This window comes from Aspergillus stella-maris (genome assembly GCF_047715825.1).
Source record: "Aspergillus stella-maris strain CBS 113639 unplaced genomic scaffold BDV14scaffold_24, whole genome shotgun sequence".
Taxonomy (NCBI): domain Eukaryota; kingdom Fungi; phylum Ascomycota; class Eurotiomycetes; order Eurotiales; family Aspergillaceae; genus Aspergillus; species Aspergillus stella-maris.
In genome coordinates this window covers 377,794-395,577 of record NW_027396818.1, presented here as the reverse complement: position 1 = coordinate 395,577, position 17,784 = coordinate 377,794, and the positions used below count along the sequence as shown (strand labels likewise).

At 50.8% G+C, this 17,784-nt stretch overlaps 7 protein-coding genes across 7 annotated transcripts; 2 read left to right on the top strand and 5 right to left on the bottom strand.

The window, feature by feature from the left end:
• Positions 1-39: 39 nt before the first annotated feature.
• BDV14DRAFT_199808 (DNA ligase (ATP) CDC9) lies at positions 40-2,839 on the bottom strand (the record flags this gene model as incomplete). Its single annotated transcript, XM_073773358.1, has 3 exons — positions 40-810; positions 871-2,704; positions 2,802-2,839. 3 exons carry the CDS (start codon positions 2,837-2,839, stop codon positions 40-42), a joined length of 2,643 nt encoding a protein of 880 aa, XP_073628677.1.
• A 622-nt stretch (positions 2,840-3,461) lies between these two features.
• On the top strand, positions 3,462-7,098 carry BDV14DRAFT_189526 (uncharacterized protein; the record flags this gene model as incomplete). Its single annotated transcript, XM_073771213.1, has 3 exons — positions 3,462-3,494; positions 3,532-6,220; positions 6,251-7,098. The coding sequence occupies 3 exons, from the start codon at positions 3,462-3,464 to the stop codon at positions 7,096-7,098; spliced, it is 3,570 nt and encodes a 1,189-aa protein (XP_073628676.1).
• A 195-nt stretch (positions 7,099-7,293) lies between these two features.
• BDV14DRAFT_55132 (translation initiation factor eIF5) lies at positions 7,294-9,002 on the bottom strand. Its single transcript, XM_073777010.1, has one exon. The coding sequence runs from the start codon at positions 8,751-8,753 to the stop codon at positions 7,488-7,490; it is 1,266 nt and encodes a 421-aa protein (XP_073628675.1). The 5' UTR covers positions 8,754-9,002; the 3' UTR covers positions 7,294-7,487.
• Positions 9,003-9,755: 753 nt separating this feature from the next.
• Positions 9,756-10,793, top strand: BDV14DRAFT_55049 (putative isochorismatase family hydrolase). Its single transcript, XM_073777007.1, has 4 exons — positions 9,756-9,870; positions 9,941-9,956; positions 10,020-10,073; positions 10,141-10,793. The coding sequence occupies exons 1-4, from the start codon at positions 9,840-9,842 to the stop codon at positions 10,661-10,663; spliced, it is 624 nt and encodes a 207-aa protein (XP_073628674.1). The 5' UTR covers positions 9,756-9,839; the 3' UTR covers positions 10,664-10,793.
• BDV14DRAFT_55074 (uncharacterized protein) lies at positions 10,793-12,838 on the bottom strand. The gene is made up of 2 exons (XM_073777009.1): positions 12,418-12,838; positions 10,793-12,352 (listed from the first exon to the last, which is right to left on the bottom strand). The coding sequence occupies exons 1-2, from the start codon at positions 12,617-12,619 to the stop codon at positions 10,923-10,925; spliced, it is 1,632 nt and encodes a 543-aa protein (XP_073628673.1). The 5' UTR covers positions 12,620-12,838; the 3' UTR covers positions 10,793-10,922.
• Positions 12,839-13,399: 561 nt separating this feature from the next.
• BDV14DRAFT_172625 (SGNH/GDSL hydrolase family protein) lies at positions 13,400-15,004 on the bottom strand. The gene is made up of 5 exons (XM_073768609.1): positions 14,556-15,004; positions 14,441-14,480; positions 14,276-14,354; positions 13,807-14,203; positions 13,400-13,742 (listed from the first exon to the last, which is right to left on the bottom strand). Exons 1-5 carry the CDS (start codon positions 14,680-14,682, stop codon positions 13,609-13,611), a joined length of 777 nt encoding a protein of 258 aa, XP_073628672.1. The 5' UTR covers positions 14,683-15,004; the 3' UTR covers positions 13,400-13,608.
• A 173-nt stretch (positions 15,005-15,177) lies between these two features.
• Positions 15,178-17,413, bottom strand: BDV14DRAFT_208655 (putative MFS transporter). Its single transcript, XM_073775452.1, has 4 exons — positions 16,798-17,413; positions 16,310-16,733; positions 15,491-16,241; positions 15,178-15,434 (listed from the first exon to the last, which is right to left on the bottom strand). Exons 1-4 carry the CDS (start codon positions 17,038-17,040, stop codon positions 15,311-15,313), a joined length of 1,542 nt encoding a protein of 513 aa, XP_073628671.1. The 5' UTR covers positions 17,041-17,413; the 3' UTR covers positions 15,178-15,310.
• Between the last annotated feature and the right edge of the window lie 371 nt (positions 17,414-17,784).

Sequence of the window (17,784 nt, the reverse complement as noted above, 5' to 3'; positions counted from 1 at the left end):
ATCAACAAAGCCACCGTAGCTTGAACACCATGATGCAAATCAATACTCAAAGTCATCATCAACACCCCCCTTACCCCCATCCTTCGCAACAGCCTCCTGCTTCCTATACATCTCAGCAACGGCCTTCGTAGTCGTTGCCTGATCGGGCTTCTTATCCTCTCTCGTCTTGATGAAGCGCGGGAACCGCAGACTAACGCCCTTCCCTCCGGACGTGCCAACGAATTCATCAGCCGCAGCCTTATACCGCGGACTCAGAGTCAGATCAGCGGTTTTGACTTCCCAGACGTGACGCGGTTCGAGCCAGACATCGGGCTGGTCTTTCGGGACGGTGGAGTGCGAGTAGAAGGGTTTAGGGCGGTCGATGACGAGGGGAGATAAACTGGAGTGGAGTTCCTCAAGGACAGCCTCTGAGAAGCCCGTGCCGATGTTGCAGATTGTTTCGTAGACTTGCGTGTTGGGGTTATATGCCGCTAGGAGGAAAGCACCGTAGACGGACGTTCGCTTTCCGCGGCCGTAATATGCGCCTAGAACGACGAGGTCAAGACTGTCACCGACGCCAGCGAGGTAGTCCTTTTTGACCTTGAGCCAGTTGCGGCTGCGCTTGGAGGGCTCGTAGCCGCTTTCATCGGTGTCGAGCATTTTGACCATGAGGCCTTCGCATGAGGCCTTGACGCTGTCGTCGAGCAGGTCTTGGATCTGGTCGAGATCGTTTGTGTCGCCGTATTGGGCGAATTGAAATTCGCCTTCTGTTGATTGGAATGATTCGTGCAGCAGGTCGCGGCGTTGGCGGAGGGGTTTCTTAACGGTAGGCTAATCGTGCTGTGTTAGTGCTGCGGTAGGGATGGCTTAGGATGTTGGTTAAGGACGTACCTCTCCATTCAAAAAGAGCAGGTCAAAGGCGAATACGCAGACCTTGACCTTGACGTCTTCTGCCTTGACGTCTTTGCGCTTCCGAGTCATCAATTGTTGGAACGGAAGCACTTTCTTGGTCTCCACATCCCAGGCGACTGTCTCGCAGTCCAGAACAAAGCTTTTGACCCCAGGCTTGATCCATGCGCTGAGCTTAGCCAGAACATCAGGGTACTTCTTTGACAGATCTTCGGAGTTTCGAGAGAAGATAGAAGCAAGACCCGCCTCTTCTTTCTTCAAGGTAAGTTCAGCACCCGGGTAGTGCTTCTTTTCTTCAGGTGCAACATAATGAATCTGAGCTCTCTCTCCGTCATATTTGTACTCGCACGTGAATTCCTTACCCTCGAAACGATCTAGCACTTCAGTGATGGATTTGGTTGGTTTAGCAAGCATGGGCTTGATTGGAATACCCGGCTGCAACTTGCAATGTTCGTGCAGGTCGGAAAGGCCATGCTCAAGAAGGGCAGGGATGATCACTTCATAAGCAGGCAACTCGCTGTATACCGTCTTTAGGATGGCTTCGCCCTCGGCCAACTTCTCAGCTGATGGAGCTTTCTCGCCCTTCAGAGCAGCTTCGTGAGCAACAACAGCTTGAGCAAGAGCAACAAGCACCGTCTTCTCTGCCAGACCAAGTCGTAGCTTGCCTTCGAGGAATCGAATGATGAATTTCGCTTCGCTTGGACCGCCTTTATTCTTAGTGATGTCGATACCCTTGCTGCCCTTTCCAGTCGTTGCAGTATCCGAGGCGGAGAGCAGCTTCTTGATTCCAGATATCTTCTTGTCTTGGGAACCATGACCTTGAACCTCGGCAATGCCGAGTAACCCTTCGTGCACTCCACGAACGGTCAAGGCCTTGGGCTTGAACATGGTGGGCTGATTTGACCTACTCTTGGCCGCGACCAGACCCAGATCTCCAATATCACGCTGGTCTGCCTTGATAACCGCAAGGCTACGACCCGTACTCTCGCCGATGGCCTTCATGATCAAAGACTCACCGATTCCCAACTCAATACCAGCATAATCTGCGGCGAGTTTATTGATCATGAGTTGCACTGTTGGTAGAAAGTCTTGAGGGGTGAGACGAAGGACTTGTCGGAGGAATAGGGAGCAGTGGGCGAGAATCTGAAGTCGTTTTGTCGTCATTTCGATGAGAGAGAATGTGGTACATAGTGCGGCGTAAGGCACAGGCTCGCCGGCCTTCCAGTCAGGATATGGATCGTTTCCGCTTCCCTTGAGCGTAGCTTGAACTTTCTCGATTTCTTTCTTCTTTAACTCGGGTTTCTTCTCTGCCTCATCTTCGCTCGCAGACAGCTCTTCCTCGGCTTCTGACACCGCAGGGTCCTCCGGTGTTTCCTCCCCGGATGCTTTCGCAACAACCTTAGGTGGTGAAGTATTCTTAGTCCGGGATTTAGGTTCTTTCGTGTCTTTGGCTACTGGTTTTTGCTTCGGTTTGGGCTCGCTGGACTTGCTCGACGTTTTGCGCCGCCTCTTGTTGCTGGGCTGTACCGCATCGCTTCCCTCACTATCGCTGGCGTCTTCGCTTTTTTCTCGCTTCAAAGGATTCTGGTCTGCGCCCTCGCTGTCTTCAGCCACCTCAGGCTTCACTTCAGGTGCTTCCAACATGCTTGCATCGTGGTCACTTGTTCGATTGGCGACATCCTTTGACTCGTCCTCTTTCTTGGGTGTAGGCTTTTTCTCCGATTTGCTCGTGCTCGAGGTTGATTTGTTCCGGTTGCCGCCGAAGCTAAGGGTTGTCTGTTTCTTTGGGGTGTCCGAATTGGAGCCGAAAAACTTCCTGCAGAGTCAATTAGCATATAGCTCAAAAACGCGCTAGGCCCAGGTTATAGTCTCGCAAGACGCATTCGAGAGTCGATTGAGAGTCTTTGACGTACCCCAGAGTTGCCTGCTTTCCTTCCTTGGCGTCGGGCATTTTCGAAAGGAGCGCAAAAGACGGACGGACGAATGTGAGTATAGATTTATTGAAGTGCCGTAAAGTAGTGGTATTTCGTGTTGGGAGAAGCGATACAAATGATGCAGACCGGATATTAGGGCAAGCACGTAGAGCAACCGAAGCTTTATTGCGGATCGGGACCTGTATCATCGACGGTGTAACAGGCGCAATTGTAATTGCGGAATTGAGAATGAGGAGCATAGACGATCAGAGGATCTGGCTCCGCGCGATAAATATAGACGGATAATCAGGCATGCTTGGAGGCTCGAAAATGGGATGATGCCTGGCAGGCTAGGCTGTAGGCGGCAGACGCCATGATGGACGCGACAAGACGCGCTCCTCCATATCACGTGTCTCATATCGATGAGATGTATTCTCACCGCCATATAATTCTGGCAGAAAGTGCGGGCATAAGGCGGAGAGCCAGGAAGAAAGGCATCGACAATGGCTTTCTCTCCTTCATAAGCTTCTCTCGGATGCAGCATAGTTTTCTGATTTCGTCCTCAGACCTGAATCAAGGCTTTAGATATCTTCTGGTGTTCAACTAGATGGACCAAGAGCGGGTACTCCAACTTTGCCGCACTGCACGCCGATAGGCCAAATGGATAGCTCCCGCCAGGAAGCTTTCAGAAAGGTATCTCTTGCCAGAAGTATCTACTATGGAGATCTAGACTGACGTGAATGCAAAGCTTCGGGAACCATGTGTTGAACTTAGCTCCGTGGGACTCAAATTTCGTGGACATCAAGCTAGCCCTAACGAAGTGCTAAAAGCACTCCGTTCTGTGTACAATGCCTTGAACGACCTCGCCAGCAAGCATGTGCTAGACGAGAAGCTGGCCGAGTATGCTTTCTTCCCTTTAGCACACATCTTCAATGAATCCAAGAGGGCACCTGTCAGCGTTCTAGAGCTGGCTATCAATTGCCTACGCATACTTGTCGCGGAAGGATGGAAGGCACGCTTGTCCCCACAGATGGGGAAGCAATTAGTGATCTTGCTGACACTCGTTGTGGGCGGTGCCCCGGACAATGCGAAGAACCAGTCTGTGAAAGCGTCACCCGATGAGTTGCAAATTGCCGGGTTCAACTGCCTGTTCGCCATTTTTGACGTCCTCAGTGGACCAATCGCAGAACGGACGATTTATCATGAAATCGGTACTGCAACTGTTGTCGATCAGACCGTATATCTATTGCTTGAAGCAGTTGTTGATAATAAGTCTGATGAGCTTTGTACATCTGCTGCCAAAGCACTTCAAGCACTTTACCGCCGCGTTACTGATCGCGTTGTCCTTGCAAGCATTATGCCCCGGACCGTATCTGCGTTGACAAAGGTGCTGAAACCGACAACCCAGGTTCGGCGGTCATATAGATTGATCACAATGTGTCTCGATACCCTCTCCAACCTGTTGAACACAGTTCTCAATGACCGAGTCAACTCAGAATTGCCAGAAAAGGCAACTCAGCCACAGAAGGATGACGAGAGATTGGTACTTGATAATTCCTGGTTAAAGGCGACAACTACACAAATCAAGCTTGCGCTCACACAAGTCATCCAGCTCAGGCGTCATAATCGAGAAGAAGTCCGAGAGGGACTGCTAAGCTTGTGCGTTATGGTTGTTGAGAATTGTCCCACTACATTGCATGAGTCAGTGCCTTTGATGGTCGAGACCATTACTGTACTTTCAAGGTTGGACGAGGATCAGATGCCAAATAACGCATATTCGTCACTGAGACATCTGGCCACAACTTACTCAACTGTGCTAGATTCCCTCAAGAGTTCTCTACATGCTTGGCTTACTGCATTCCCGAGGACCATGCAGAGTAATGACGAAACCACCAAACAATGGGCTATGGAGCAAATAACCACTGCATTTCAAATTCTATCCGAGATTCAGGCAGGATCTGACCTTCTGACCAACAACCTAACAGCCGGACTGTGCGATAGCGTTGCTGTTATTGTCAACCAGGAAGCTACTTCACTGCAGCCCTTGAACTCGGACATAGCAAGTCCGGGATCTTTGGAGGTAGTTGGCTCGGGAAAATTGTCTAATGTGTTCTCACCAGTACTTTTGGATCACAAAAGCCAACAGCAAACACTCAAAGACCTCCAGAAGATGATTACACGACTCAACGTCTCGAATTCTGGTAGTGACATTACACGGCTCATGGTAAGCCGCATCCACCACGAACGAGGTAACTCGGCCATTGCACCATTATGGCTCGCCACAACATTCCTCAGGAGCACTACGCAGTTATCGAGCAGCTTTGACGAGTTTATCTACTTTGACCAACTTGAGCCCTCACCCCCTCATGCCACTAAAGCAGGTATGATCGAAGAGCTGTATTATATTTGCCTACCAATGCTGGAGGAACCCTTGGCAGAAGGAAACAACGACTGGCGAGTGCAGGCACTCGCACTAGAAGCTGTTGCTCTTCAAGCACAGGAGCTGCGGGAAGCTTTTCGTCCTGAACTAATGGATGCACTATATCCCGTTCTGCAACTACTAGCTTCCAGTAACCAAGCTCTCCAAAAGCATGCGATGACATGCCTCAATATCCTGACAGCAGCCTGCAACTACCCTGGCACTAGTACAATGGTCATCGAAAATGTCGACTACCTCGTGAACTCTGTGGCCTTGAAACTTAACACTTTTGATGTCTCACCATATCCTTCCCAGGTTCTTCTGATGATGGTGAAACTCTGCGGTGCGCGACTCGTTCCTTATCTGGATGATCTGGTGGATTCTATCTTTGGAATCTTAGACCTCTATCATGGCTACCCAAAGCTCGTTGAGCTGATGTTCAAAACCCTGGCTGCAGTCGTGGAAGAAAGCACCAAGAACCCGTCCGTTCTTGCAATCGAGAACGGTAACCATGGGAAGGCTCCCGATCACCTGAAGCGGAAATACCAGGAATTGAACATCACAACCCTTGTTGAAGACCTGGCTCGTCGAAAAGCCAAGCGCCTCGAGAAGGCGTCAACAGAAGATGACGAAGGAAACTTGTCTCACCCCAAACGACCCTGGGCCGAGGAACGCGAAGGACAAGCCGAAAAGGACGATCTTGAGAACGAATCTCTCGAAGAACTACTGAAAAAGGCGGAATCCGACGAACCTCTTCCGCCCCCTCGCGAACCCGAAGACGCCGAAAAGCCTCTGAGCAAAACACACTCCCTCCTCCTTCACATCATCAAATCACTACCCTCCCACCTCTCATCACCATCACCTTACCTCCGCCGCTCTCTCCTCTCAATTCTTAACGACGTCCTCCCCGTCCTTGCAGCAGACGAAAACAGTTTCCTGCCGCTAATAAACGACCTGTGGCCGGCCGTCGTATCAAAAATCAACCTTCCCCCATCCCTCGGTCCACAGTCAACTTCAACAGCCCTATTAGAACCAGGTTCATCATCTTCCCGCAAAAAGCACGATGCCGGCATCGACGGATTCGACACCCAAGAAGAAACTTTCGTCACAGCTGCAGCATGCAAAGCCGTCGAAACGATGTTCAAATCAGCCGGCGACTTCATGGCGTCCCGTGTCGAAACTGAATTTCCGCGCTGGGAACGCGTGTACAATCGTGTCTGGGATAAAGTCCGCCAGGACACAGATAGGATTGTCGAAAGGCAAACCCAGCAGCTCACCAAGAGCTCTAGCGCTGATAGTCAGCCATCGGGGACAGGGACAGGGACAGGGACAGGGACAGAGTCAGGAACACTCGCTACCACAGCTAATAAGAGCTTCATCCAACCCCTCTCCCTAACCAAGACCGGCTCACCATCTGCCTCCCGCGCATTCACACCGCAGCATACCCTCTGGCGGTCCCTAATCTCACTATTCCTATCGCTCCTTTCTCACGTGCGGCTTCCGCTTGCTATGGGTGATCGGATCTGTTATATACTAGGTGAATGGATCGTTCGGTATGCGGGTGCAGGATACTGCTTCTCTCGAAATGCATCTAAGCCCAATCAACAAAGTACGAGTACGAGAACGACGAGCACAGAGACAGAGTCTGAAAGCGAGTCAATTGAGAAGGTTATACAAGCTATGGAGACCTGGAACCCGGATCTGACGTGGTTCATTTCCCGGGAGCAGGATGCGAGGGTTTGCAGGGATTTTGAGGCGAAAAAGAAGCAGGCTGCTGGTGTTGGTGGAACAACTGCTGGACCGCGTGATTGTCGACCTGAGTCCTTGAAGAAGACTTTTGCGGGCGCGAAGGTGAAGTTTGCGGAGATGGTTTTTTAGTTATTCTTTTAGAGTCATGTGGGGTGTCAATATGGTGTTTGGAATTTTGATGGTCTTGACCATTTACATCGATAATCTGTATACACTCGGAGAACAATGCTATACATCTAGCTTCAGACAGTTTACGCGGTGTGGAAGGATTATTGCATCAATAAATATAGAGCAGAGTATGCTTTGCTATTCCTATTCAGGCTAAAACTATGAACCCAATGGTCCCTGGTAAAACTAGCACTGATAGAACAAGAATCGACATCGACAATCTGGCAGTCTGGTAGTCTCAAACGAACAACGACAGCAGTGAAGGAGCGGCTAGGGTCAGAAAGTAAAATCACAGGACCAAAATCCAAAGTTTCAGTAGGGACAGTTATGGTAGAGGTATGGCGAGGAGGTTACTCCTCGTCGCTCTCTTCCTCCTCACTCTCGGCACTCTCAAGCCACTGCAGGAAGGGCTCGGCGGCCTTGCGGACCTTCTTGCTAGTCTTGATGTCGACGTACTTCTTGCTAGCCTTGGTGCACCATTCCTTGAGAGTTTCCTCAGAGATCAAGTCGTTCTGGTAGTAGGCGAGCATGATGGCCGGAACCTTGGAGATCAGCTCAGGCTTGTCGTTGCCGACGAAACGCTCAGTACCACCGAGCATAGCCTTCTCGTGGCGCTCAGAGGTGATCATCTTCTTGAGAAGGGGAGCGCGGTCCTCAATCTGCTTGGCAATATTCTCGTCGAAGATGGTCTGGGCAAGAACAGCCAGGGTGCGGTGCTTGGACTCAATGCCGTACTCCTTGGCCTTCAGGTAGATCTCGACATCCTCGACCTTGGTGACGCCACCCTTCTCTTCAACGGTGCTGATGATCCAGCTGCCGAGTTCATCGTAAGCAGTGGGGCCGTCGGGGCCCTCCTCGTCAGCCTCATCAAGGGCAAGAGCACGCTTCAGGTCGTCAGGAAGTTCCTTGGCACGAGCCCTGACAGCCTCCTCTGAGACGTCGACCTTCCAGTTGTCATCCTCAATTTCATCCTCCGCTTCGATGTTCTGTGCAGCAGAGTTGATACGGCGGGTGAGCTCATCGTCGCTGTGGGCGTCCATACCAGCCTCAACATCATCGCCGTTCTCGGAGCCGTTGCTGTCACCGGGGCTAGCATCGTCTCCGTTGGCTTCCTTCTCCTTGTTCCGCTCACGGCGAGTCTTCTTGGTGGACTTGTCCTTCTTACCCTTGCCGGAAGTGTTGTTCCGGAGGATAAAAGTGCTGAGCTTGAGGCGGGGATCGACATCCGAGCGCTGACCACAAGCCTTGCAGTCCAGAATAATTTTCTCGTCCTTGATGATGACATCGGTTTCAGGGTTCTTGCACTTCTTGCAGAGAACGAACTTGTTGATGAAACCATCAAGATAGTCTTGAAGCTTCCTAGCATCATGAGCACCGTTGATAATCCAGCGGTCATCAGTAGGCTTAGCGTTGGCTTGAGCACCAAGCTCAAAGCCAAAATACTTGATGACGTAGGCAGGAGGACGGCTCAAAGACCCGGCAACCGAGTTCAGGTTGACAACGACAGTCTTGATACCGTTACCCTTGCCTTCAATCTTGGAATGCAAGGGCTCCATTTTGTAACGGTAGAAGGGGTCGGTGACATCACGACGAATGTTGATGTTGTTGGGAGCCATGATGATGCTTGTAGATGAGAAAAATTATGTTTTCTTTTCGACGAGAAAATTAAAATGGCGGTGGATGGGAGACGAAGCGAGAGGGAACCTGGACAAAGGATGATCTCAAGAGACAAGACATACGCCGCGAGTCACTCGATTATTTGTTGTTGGTGGAATGGTGGCGGTTGTCTAGACAGAACGACTAGAAACAGCGATATAGACAGCCCTTTTTGGGTCGAAGGTGGTTTCAGCCACAAGTTTTTGAGTAGAAACTACAAGGTTTCGATATAGAGCGAAACGTTTGCAGCTTGAGCGGCAGGTGGTGTTCGAAATCTCTGACGCAGGACGAATACATAGACAACTTCTCGGGCGATCTTTCTATCTGTGGCTTTCTCTGGCCGGCAAGAGAGACAAACCAACGAAATGGTTATTTTTTCTGTGAGAGCGAAGAATAGAAGGTTAGACAGGCAACTCTTCGTAGATGATGATGACGCTTTAGTGGACGGTCGAGTCGAGTCACGTCAAGTTAAGTCGAGAACTAACCAGGTGAATTTGAGCGCTGAACGTAATAACAGCTTCAGCAGCGAAGATTGACGATGGAACGGATCCCAAAGCTGATGGCAGACCGAGTGAAGCTGGAATAAGCAGTTGAGAGATGGCGGTGGTAAGAAAGAGAGAGAGAGAAGAAAGGAAGCGAGGAAGACTGGAAGAGAATGAACCGAACCGACCGTTGGTGCCGCCAAGAACGAGTCTTTCCTTCTTAGTCAGGATCCACGATGAAAAACCAAAAAACCAAAAAAAACCATGCAGCAGAACCCCACGCCACAGGCAGCAAGGCAGCAGCTCGGACCATCTTCTCCGACCAATCTCCGGTTCGCCCGGGCATCACGTGGCGTGCAGCCACAAACCCTTCGGATCATTCGATAATGGCCTTGTTTCTCAGGCCGACATCCGGATTTCCATTGTTACTTCCCCGCACGCCCCCGCGGAGATTGCAGGTACTTATCTCCTAAATACTCCGTTCTCCGTCTGTCCGTACTCTTCATTCTTCTATCTCAAATTGTTCAGTCTCTCTCAAGCATACCATAGTATACAGCACACACAATGGCAGCCATCTCAAAAACCTGCCGCATCAGTACGTCATCCCCGCAAACCAGTTCACCCCTCTCAAGGCTCCCAGGACTAACCAGCCATACAAACAACAGGGAATCCTGCGGTCTTGTACGCCATGCATACCCACCCCTGACTGCCGACCTTGCGCAAACCAACTAACCCTGTGCTTAGTATCTGCGACATGCAAGAAAAGTTCGAGGCAGCAATATTCGAGTTCCCTAAGATGTGAGTCCGAGCGTCCGCAACTCCAATGTACATACTCCGTATGCTCATACCAATTGTGAACATACAGAGCCTCAACAGCAACAAAACTCCTCCGCGCAACAAAAACCCTTTCCATCCCAACATTCATCACAACACAGAACCGCCTCCGACTAGGCCCAACAATCCCCAAAATAACCGAACACTTAAAGGGCCCCAACGTCCGCGCAGACATTGACAAAACGCTCTTTTCAATGATAACGCCGGAGATTGACGCCCTGCTCCCGAAACCAAGTAAGGGCGAGCAACCCTACGACGCCATATTGGTGGGAATAGAAACGCACATCTGCATTACGCAGACGACGCTGGACCTCCTTGAGCGCGGACACAGGGTTTATATCCTTGTTGATGGGGTGAGTAGTATTAATCCCGAGGAGAGGGGGATTGCGCTTGCGAGGTTGAGGGATGCGGGGGCGATTGTTACGACGAGTGAGAGTATCTTGTTTGAGATTATTGGGGATGCAGGGCATAAGGATTTTAAGGCGGTTACAGGGTTGGTGAAGGAGACGAAGGCAGAGACTAAGGAGGCGTTGGAGAAGTTGGCGAAGATTTAAGATTGCAGATATAGAAAGGACGATCTGATGTAATGCTATGCGTGTCTCATGTTTGTATTACTACGCTGAGAAGCCTGCTACCACACAGTACAGTTCGGAAACGTAATCCGTGACTTGGACTGAGCGTTTTCATCCAAAAACTTTTACACACGGCGGGGTTGAATCTGAGAAAGTCGTTACAGTGGCTAGAACATGTCGAGAAGGTCATGATTCCTGATATATTTCAATCAGGAAATACCTTCCCGCAACGTCCACAAAGTCACGACGAGTTAAGCCATGGGAAGGCCGACGCACCTCCAATGGGATTGGGAGTAAGCGGCTTCCCCGTTCGACTTTCATCAGGCGACGTCACCGCAGACGCAGGGTGAGATGTTGAAGGCCCTGTAGCTTCATTTCCGAAACCAGGCCCACTGCCGGACACACTCCGATTTATGGATTTCGACGGCCGCAGCACCTTCATCGTCCGTGGTCGAGAAGGTTTCCCCGCTCCAGGCGCATTCGGGTCCGTCTTTGTCTCGCGCTTCCATGAACCCCAAACTCCAGCCGGCTCCATCTTTGTAGCATTGCTTGGTTGCGTGTTTACTGACATGGGAGGCTTGGCTTGAGCAAACGAGCCACCATTTTGACTGGTATGCGCTAGTTCATCCGATGGCCTAGATGCGTGAGGGTCGCCGAATTCCTCGGCGAAATCTCGACTAGCAGGCGCTGGAGGAGTTTGCTGGGGGCGAGAGGGTTTCCCGATGACACCAACATTGGAGGGACTGTCCATGTCAACGCGATCACTCTTCGACTCGAGCGACATTCGAGATAAGCTTGCTGAGCTCGTATCTTTTGATGCAGTGCGTAGAGACTTGAAAGCGGAGTCGTTTTCAGGCCGTACCAGAGGGATAGACACTTTATTCCGATCATCATCCACCATGATGATTTTATCTTGCGAGAACAGAATGTCAGCGTTGTGAGCACGAAGGATATCGCTACCGAGAATGATCTGGATGGAGGTGTCACTCGGATTGGCATGATGGACGAGGAAACGAATTGTCAAGGTAGGAACCTGGGGAGTAGGACTACTTGAGCGCGATGAAGCCTGATGCACACTAGCCTCAGGAAGGTACATTGGGAGCTTGATATACTGCGAGTCGATTTCGTGCACCAGCTGATCCTCTAGGCCTAGCTTCTGTACCATGGAGAAACTCAGCCAAGACTGGAATGAACCACTGCAGACGGCTGCGTAGAGGAGGGAATCGTTTGAAAAGTTCGTCGTCATCCAACACCTGATAATCGCTGGAACGGGCCCTAAGAGAAAGAGACCTGGTGGAGGAATGAGAGGCGATTCACTCGTTAATGAGCTCATCATTCTGCTCGTTGTTTCTAGACCCAGACTATTTGTACGAGCTGAGTGATGGGAATGCCCTGAGGAGCTTTGTCTTCCATCTGACCGATGTGATAGAGACCGCTCGGTCAGAGGATGGCTGCCCAGCCCGCTTCCGGTCCTTATTGGAAGCTCGCTACTAGACCGGTTGGCTTGTCCGTAGTACCCGTGTATAGCACTCTCATCGAACCGAACGCTATTGGCTCGCGACGTCCCTCGCCTCGGCTCGTCCTCGGTATCTAGACCCATGACACCCACGCCGTGATGTTGTCCTTGGTCGAAGCCTTTGAACGTGTCGACGGTCGATTGGAAAATGGGTTCTGTAACACGGGAAATACATCAGCCAGAGCTCACATAGACCAACACTATACGCAAAAAATCATACCTGTAGGTACTGTACCCGCCACTGAGCTCGGAAACGGTGACAGCGGGCCCCAGACGCTTTTCAACCTCGTATCCTCGTCCCTCCGACGCTCCAACCTAGCAATCCGCTCTGCCTGCTCGAACTGTGTTGCGTGAAGCTCCTTCAGGTCTTCAAAGACGCGCCAGATGTCGTCGCGTGAGGCAAAGGGATATTGAGCATCCATTATCCGAGTTGAAGCGGAGGAACAGCAGACGTAGCCTTGCTGAGGGTAATTCACTCGAACGTTGAGCAAAGAGTGATCTGCGGAAACTCAATACATGCACAACTTGCCTGTATAGTGGCCGAATTATGGATATTGTCACCAGGCCGGTATTTTGTCGTTAACGCTGGCTAGCCAAACCACGTCACCCTGCGGAACTCCTCCACCCTCGTAGACTGTGAGACGGCCCTACGGCCGTCCACCTAGAATATAGCGAAGGATATTTGGTGGTTTTTCTCAGGTAATTCAAGTATAACTAGCCGTTGTACAAATATCGTGGAATTGGCGTTGACTCGAAGAGCGCTATGGTCGAAGTGCGGGAGGGTTAAAATGGGCAACGGTTATAGTGCAACGGCCGACGATTCGAAGCGGAGAAGCGGGATCGAGCGAGGCTCTACAAGCGATGGCTGAAGAGCAACAGACGGGAAACGAGTTTCGAAATGGAAGAAGGGCAGGTCGATTCGGGACTCCGGAGTATTTCGTAACACTGAAACTGGGCACGGGCTGCAGCGAGGTTCGTCTTCCGACGGGACCGTTTCGAAGGGAGAGGCAGAGAGCGAGAGAGCGAAAGAGGGAGGGGGCAAGAGCGAGTTTGACGGCGGGGAAAAGGAAAGCGATTTGTGTAGGCAAGCAATGCTGCCTTGTGCCTAGAGAATAGAAGAAACAAAGTTTCTCGCCCGGTAGGAATGGGACGGTAGATTGAGTGGGAGAGGTTTAGAAGGGCAAAAGGCCACGGGCGTTGGACAAGAATCGTGAGGGGATCGTAACATCGACGACACTTCTCCGGACATCGCAGCCTTGGCGGCTTCCACTCTCTTCGGTTCTAGACCGCTTTTGAATCTATCTTTAACTGTTTAATGCATAGATCTTCACTATACTCCGCGAAATTCTATATATATACTCTTGCCCAATTTTGGGCCGTGAAGAACTTTCCAAGCGACCGATTGCAGCGATTATCTCGGAGCCTCCATCCACGGCGGGAACACTTGCGGAAGCTTTCCTGGTGCCTGGTCCGGCCAATGCGTCTGGATAGCCTTGATAATTTCGTCGTATACAACGAGATACCCTTCTGCCGTGAGATGCAGTCCTTCAGTCACATATTAGCGTCTCTTCACAAGCTCGCAATTTTTGGAACAGAATGAAACACTCACCATCTGTAAACAATCTAGCAAATCGCTCGTCGCTCGGCGCCTCTCGCGATCCAATAAGCGGCTCTCCCTCCTTCCACCCAACAACATTCATGAAAGCCGTCCAAAGATCAACAACAGGTACACCAAGCGAATCTCCAACCTCCTTCATAGCCTCCGCATAAACCCTGTTAACGCGGTTCGTCCTTGTGGGGTGGGCATTGCCCTTGTCCTCATCAAACTGCTGCAGCTGGTACTCGTTCACCGGAGCCGGTGTGAGAAGCAGAATGCGCGGCTTCTGAGCAACAGTCGCAGGGTGCTGAATCAGCCACGCCAGGTTCTTCTTGTAGGTATCCAGCGGGACGTGCTGGCCGTTGTTGGATTCAAGGAGAGAGGCGTCGTTGGCGCCAAACCAGATCGTCTAATAGCACTTAGCAGCAGCTCGGGACCGTAAAAATGGCAACTCTTGTAGAAGGTAGGTATTGTGCCTTACCAAGAACCGAACAGAAGCAGTCTCCGGCATCGGGAAGAACTTCGCGAACACCTTGACCGCATGCGCAGTGGTATACCCTCTGCATTGTAATTCAGGAAACCGTTAGTGAAACCATATGTCGTAACAGGACCTGCACCCGAACTGGGTTAAATGTCACAAACGCACCCGAATCCGCGGTTGATCACATCGAGGACTCGCGAGTATGCTGTCACAGCGTCAGTCAACGGCCGCGCACAAAGTGTCATTACATAGCCGCAGAGCAGAAAACGGTAAGACCAACCATCTTGCAATGCAGGCTGAAACCCAAAGCCCTGCTCTTGGCTCGAAGACATCTGGGTAATCGAGTCTCCGAAGAGGATGAATTGGTCGTAGGGCTTGTACGACGGGCTTTCATCGGTGGATGCCATTGTGACTGTGTGCTTGCTTGTCTTTGAGGGGTTGACAGCAAATTTCGGTTGATGAGTCGCCTGGGTTATGTTAGAACTGTCTATGTCGAGATTAGGCTCTTGCGACTCTGTTGGGGAAGAGAGGACCTACTTATATGAAGAGCTTCGGCCTATAGGTGGATAAACCTCGTTGAGAGTGTACTCCGGAGGGCCGGCTTCGGCACTAAATGCACAAGCTTCCGGTGTTTGATATCGCGACGGGAGACTGTTCGACCTGCTTCTGGAAGAACCTCGGTGCAGGGCTTTTGTTGCGGAATTGGAGGAGTTCTATGTCGGAAGGTTGTGAAGACGTCGATGAGCAACCCCTCAGATTTGAAGTTCCTGGAAGCTTGACCTCACTACCCCACCATCATGACTCGGTTATTTATGCTTATTCCCCCGTCTCTATATAATTGCGATCTCAACTCCCGCGTGCCGGAGATTTTAGTTTTGACAGGGTAAAGTCAATATATTTCTAGCAAGTCCAGCTACTGGCTGGAAGACTAGTAAGGCGGCAGTACGTAATATGAATTCAGCTAAACTTAATGACAGGATGACCATGACATAACTTCAAAATATATATCGGACGAAAACAGACCCCTATTGCATGCTAACGCCATTTCGATCCAGTAGTATGGACCGGAATGATCAGCAAGAAACTAAAGACGAACATTAGAGCCGCTGCAACACCGGAGCTCGCAGCGACACCGACGTTGCTGAACATGGCAGGGAACCTGAAAAAAAAAGAATTAGTTGGGTTGAAGATGGCAAGAGATGTTGCTGGACATACCAAAACGGGCCAATAAACCCCCAGATCTGTCTTACAAAAGTAACAAAGACACCGACGCTCCCGGAATCTTGCGGATACGAATCGACAGCGTACGTAACCAATACCGTCGTAACAAGCTGGTTGCCAAAAGCCGCGATACCTGTGCCAATGATCGGCGAGACCTGCCAGTGCCCTTCGTCTGCTTGCTGCGTGCACACCAGAAACACGATGACACCGACAATGGTTAGTAAGACACCGGGGTAGCTGAGCCACAGCCGGAACTCTGGCGCGGGCCTTGTTCCTGACTCTAGTTTACGTGCGCGTCTGTTCATCCATATGTCCGACATGGAGCCGCCGATTTGTTCACCTAACACTGTGCCAATTATGACACCCAGGAACTGGAGACCGAGTCGTTCCGCGTTGAGACCAAACTTCTCTTGTAGGAGTTGGGGGACTTCCACGGTTATAAGGACACTACCGAACAAGAAGACCATGGCGTATGCGAAGGCGGGGATGGCGACCGTTGGGCGAACAGCTAGGGTTAAGGGGTGATAGAACTCGTTGAACTTCAACGGCTTTGGGTCGATGCGGCGGAAGGATAAATACTGGCTGCGGATATCCGGGTTTGGCTTATCTGCGTTGCTGGAGATGTAAAGAGTCTCAGCACCAAAGATGAGGTAGAGAATAAATTGCACTCCATTGATGATTGCCAGGACCCAGAATATCCAACGGTATCCGGCGCGATTGGCAACGAAGCCGAAAATGAGTGGACCTGTGAGAAGCGCAGTCCCTATTAGCGAACAACAACCGGCAACCACTAGGATAGAGATTGAAACTAACCAACTGGAACACCTAGGGTGACCATCAACGTCCAAATGCCCATATATCTTCCGCGCTCCTTTTTGAAAAATGTTTCTGTCACAACTGCACTTCCGATAGCCGCAGCAGGAGAAATGAAGAATGCAGTTAGGGCTCTGCATGCTGCCATCGAGGCATAGTCAGGGCTCTTTGCGCAGCCAACGTTGCATATTGAACTCAGGATACTCGACAGGAGGAATATGGGACGGCGGCCGTAGCGGCTAGAGAGTGGCTTCCAGAACAATGGTGCACCACCAAGGACAGCAATTTGAAGAGATGTCAGGTAGCTAGCCCTTTGCATGGAGACACCGAGATCCATAGAGATGTCCTCGTATGCAGGGATGATGGAGGCTGTGAAAGTCGACATGCACGCGTGGAAAGCAACAAGGATGAGATTTGTGAGTTTCTATCATCGATAGCATGCACATCAGCCATAAACCAACAACTCAAGGGTGTACTGCAGTTGATACCTTCCATGACGGCCAGTTGTATGGATCCGCGAGCGACGCGCTCGGAAGCGGATCCAGATTTAATGTTCCATGACGCTGCAAAAGGAACTCACGATGTGCCTGAGAGAGACTAGACGCGGCTAACTCAGGAACAGGTGCTTCTGCGTCTTCGAGGAATTCGCTGCCTTCTTTCCCTAGGGTTGGGACCTCTTTGCTGGTGGAGGGACTGCTATGGGATGGTACCTCGGTGACCTCAGACGCCATTTTGTCAAGCAAAGCCGATAAGAAATGAGAAAGTAGATGAAGCGGGTCAAGAAGGGAAATCTGGGGTAACGGGCGTCCCACAAACCTGGAGAGAAGACTCCATCATATATAGTCAAGTGTGGCGACAATGCACTTGCTATTACACCGCTACGGTCAATCTAATACCAAAGCGAGGACTTATCAAAAGATCCTTAGTTCGTTTGCTGGCGTCGTGGCCAATGACTTCTGAGTGAGGACGTGGACGCTGTGGGGATAGGGGGTAGAAGCTGACAGACAAACATAATAGCAATGGCATATCGTGGGGATGGCACCTAACTCCCACAAGAAGGCTAGATACCCCAACGGATAAATGCCTTTTCAGAGAACAGTGGTTGGGCCAAGGATGCTTAGCAGGAAGACCGGCGTCTGGAGCTGTGGAGAGAAAGTGTTGGGGGTGTGGGAGCTGCGAGGACGGGGTCGCGGAGTTAAGGATGTGCTTGCTAAGCTTTACAATTCGCTGCCACAAAGCTTATTCGGCAGATTTGGAGAAAGACTATCATATGAACTGCGGAGTGCAGACACAGTTGGTAGGTATCTATACTAGACCGTATACATTGTATCTTAGGCCCTCTCCACGATCCCCACAATCCCCAAACAACCTCGCTTCTCGACAAAGAAAAGTCTTCAACTTGAAAGTCAAACGCAACTTACTGCTGTTAAACTAATGCATGAAGAGTCTCTCCATGTAAGCTGCATCATAGTATT

Coding starts and splice junctions, on each gene's coding strand:
- BDV14DRAFT_55049 (XM_073777007.1), top strand. CDS start 9,840: ATGGCAGCCATCTCAAAAACCTGCCGCATCA. Junction 10,074..10,140: donor ATATTCGAGTTCCCTAAGAT/GTGAGTCCGAGC, acceptor GTGAACATACAG/AGCCTCAACAGCAACAAAAC.
- BDV14DRAFT_172625 (XM_073768609.1), bottom strand. CDS start 14,682: ATGGCATCCACCGATGAAAGCCCGTCGTACAAGCCCTACGACCAATTC. Junction 14,355..14,440: donor GTGATCAACCGCGGATTCGG/GTGCGTTTGTGA, acceptor ATTACAATGCAG/AGGGTATACCACTGCGCATG. Junction 13,743..13,806: donor TGCTAGATTGTTTACAGATG/GTGAGTGTTTCA, acceptor ATGTGACTGAAG/GACTGCATCTCACGGCAGAA.
- BDV14DRAFT_55074 (XM_073777009.1), bottom strand. CDS start 12,619: ATGGATGCTCAATATCCCTTTGCCTCACGCGACGACATCTGGCGCGTC. Junction 12,353..12,417: donor GGCGGGTACAGTACCTACAG/GTATGATTTTTT, acceptor CCCGTGTTACAG/AACCCATTTTCCAATCGACC.
- BDV14DRAFT_208655 (XM_073775452.1), bottom strand. CDS start 17,040: ATGGCGTCTGAGGTCACCGAGGTACCATCCCATAGCAGTCCCTCCACC. Junction 16,734..16,797: donor ACAACTGGCCGTCATGGAAG/GTATCAACTGCA, acceptor TATCGATGATAG/AAACTCACAAATCTCATCCT. Junction 16,242..16,309: donor CACCCTAGGTGTTCCAGTTG/GTTAGTTTCAAT, acceptor CGCTTCTCACAG/GTCCACTCATTTTCGGCTTC.
- BDV14DRAFT_55132 (XM_073777010.1), bottom strand. CDS start 8,753: ATGGCTCCCAACAACATCAACATTCGTCGTGATGTCACCGACCCCTTC.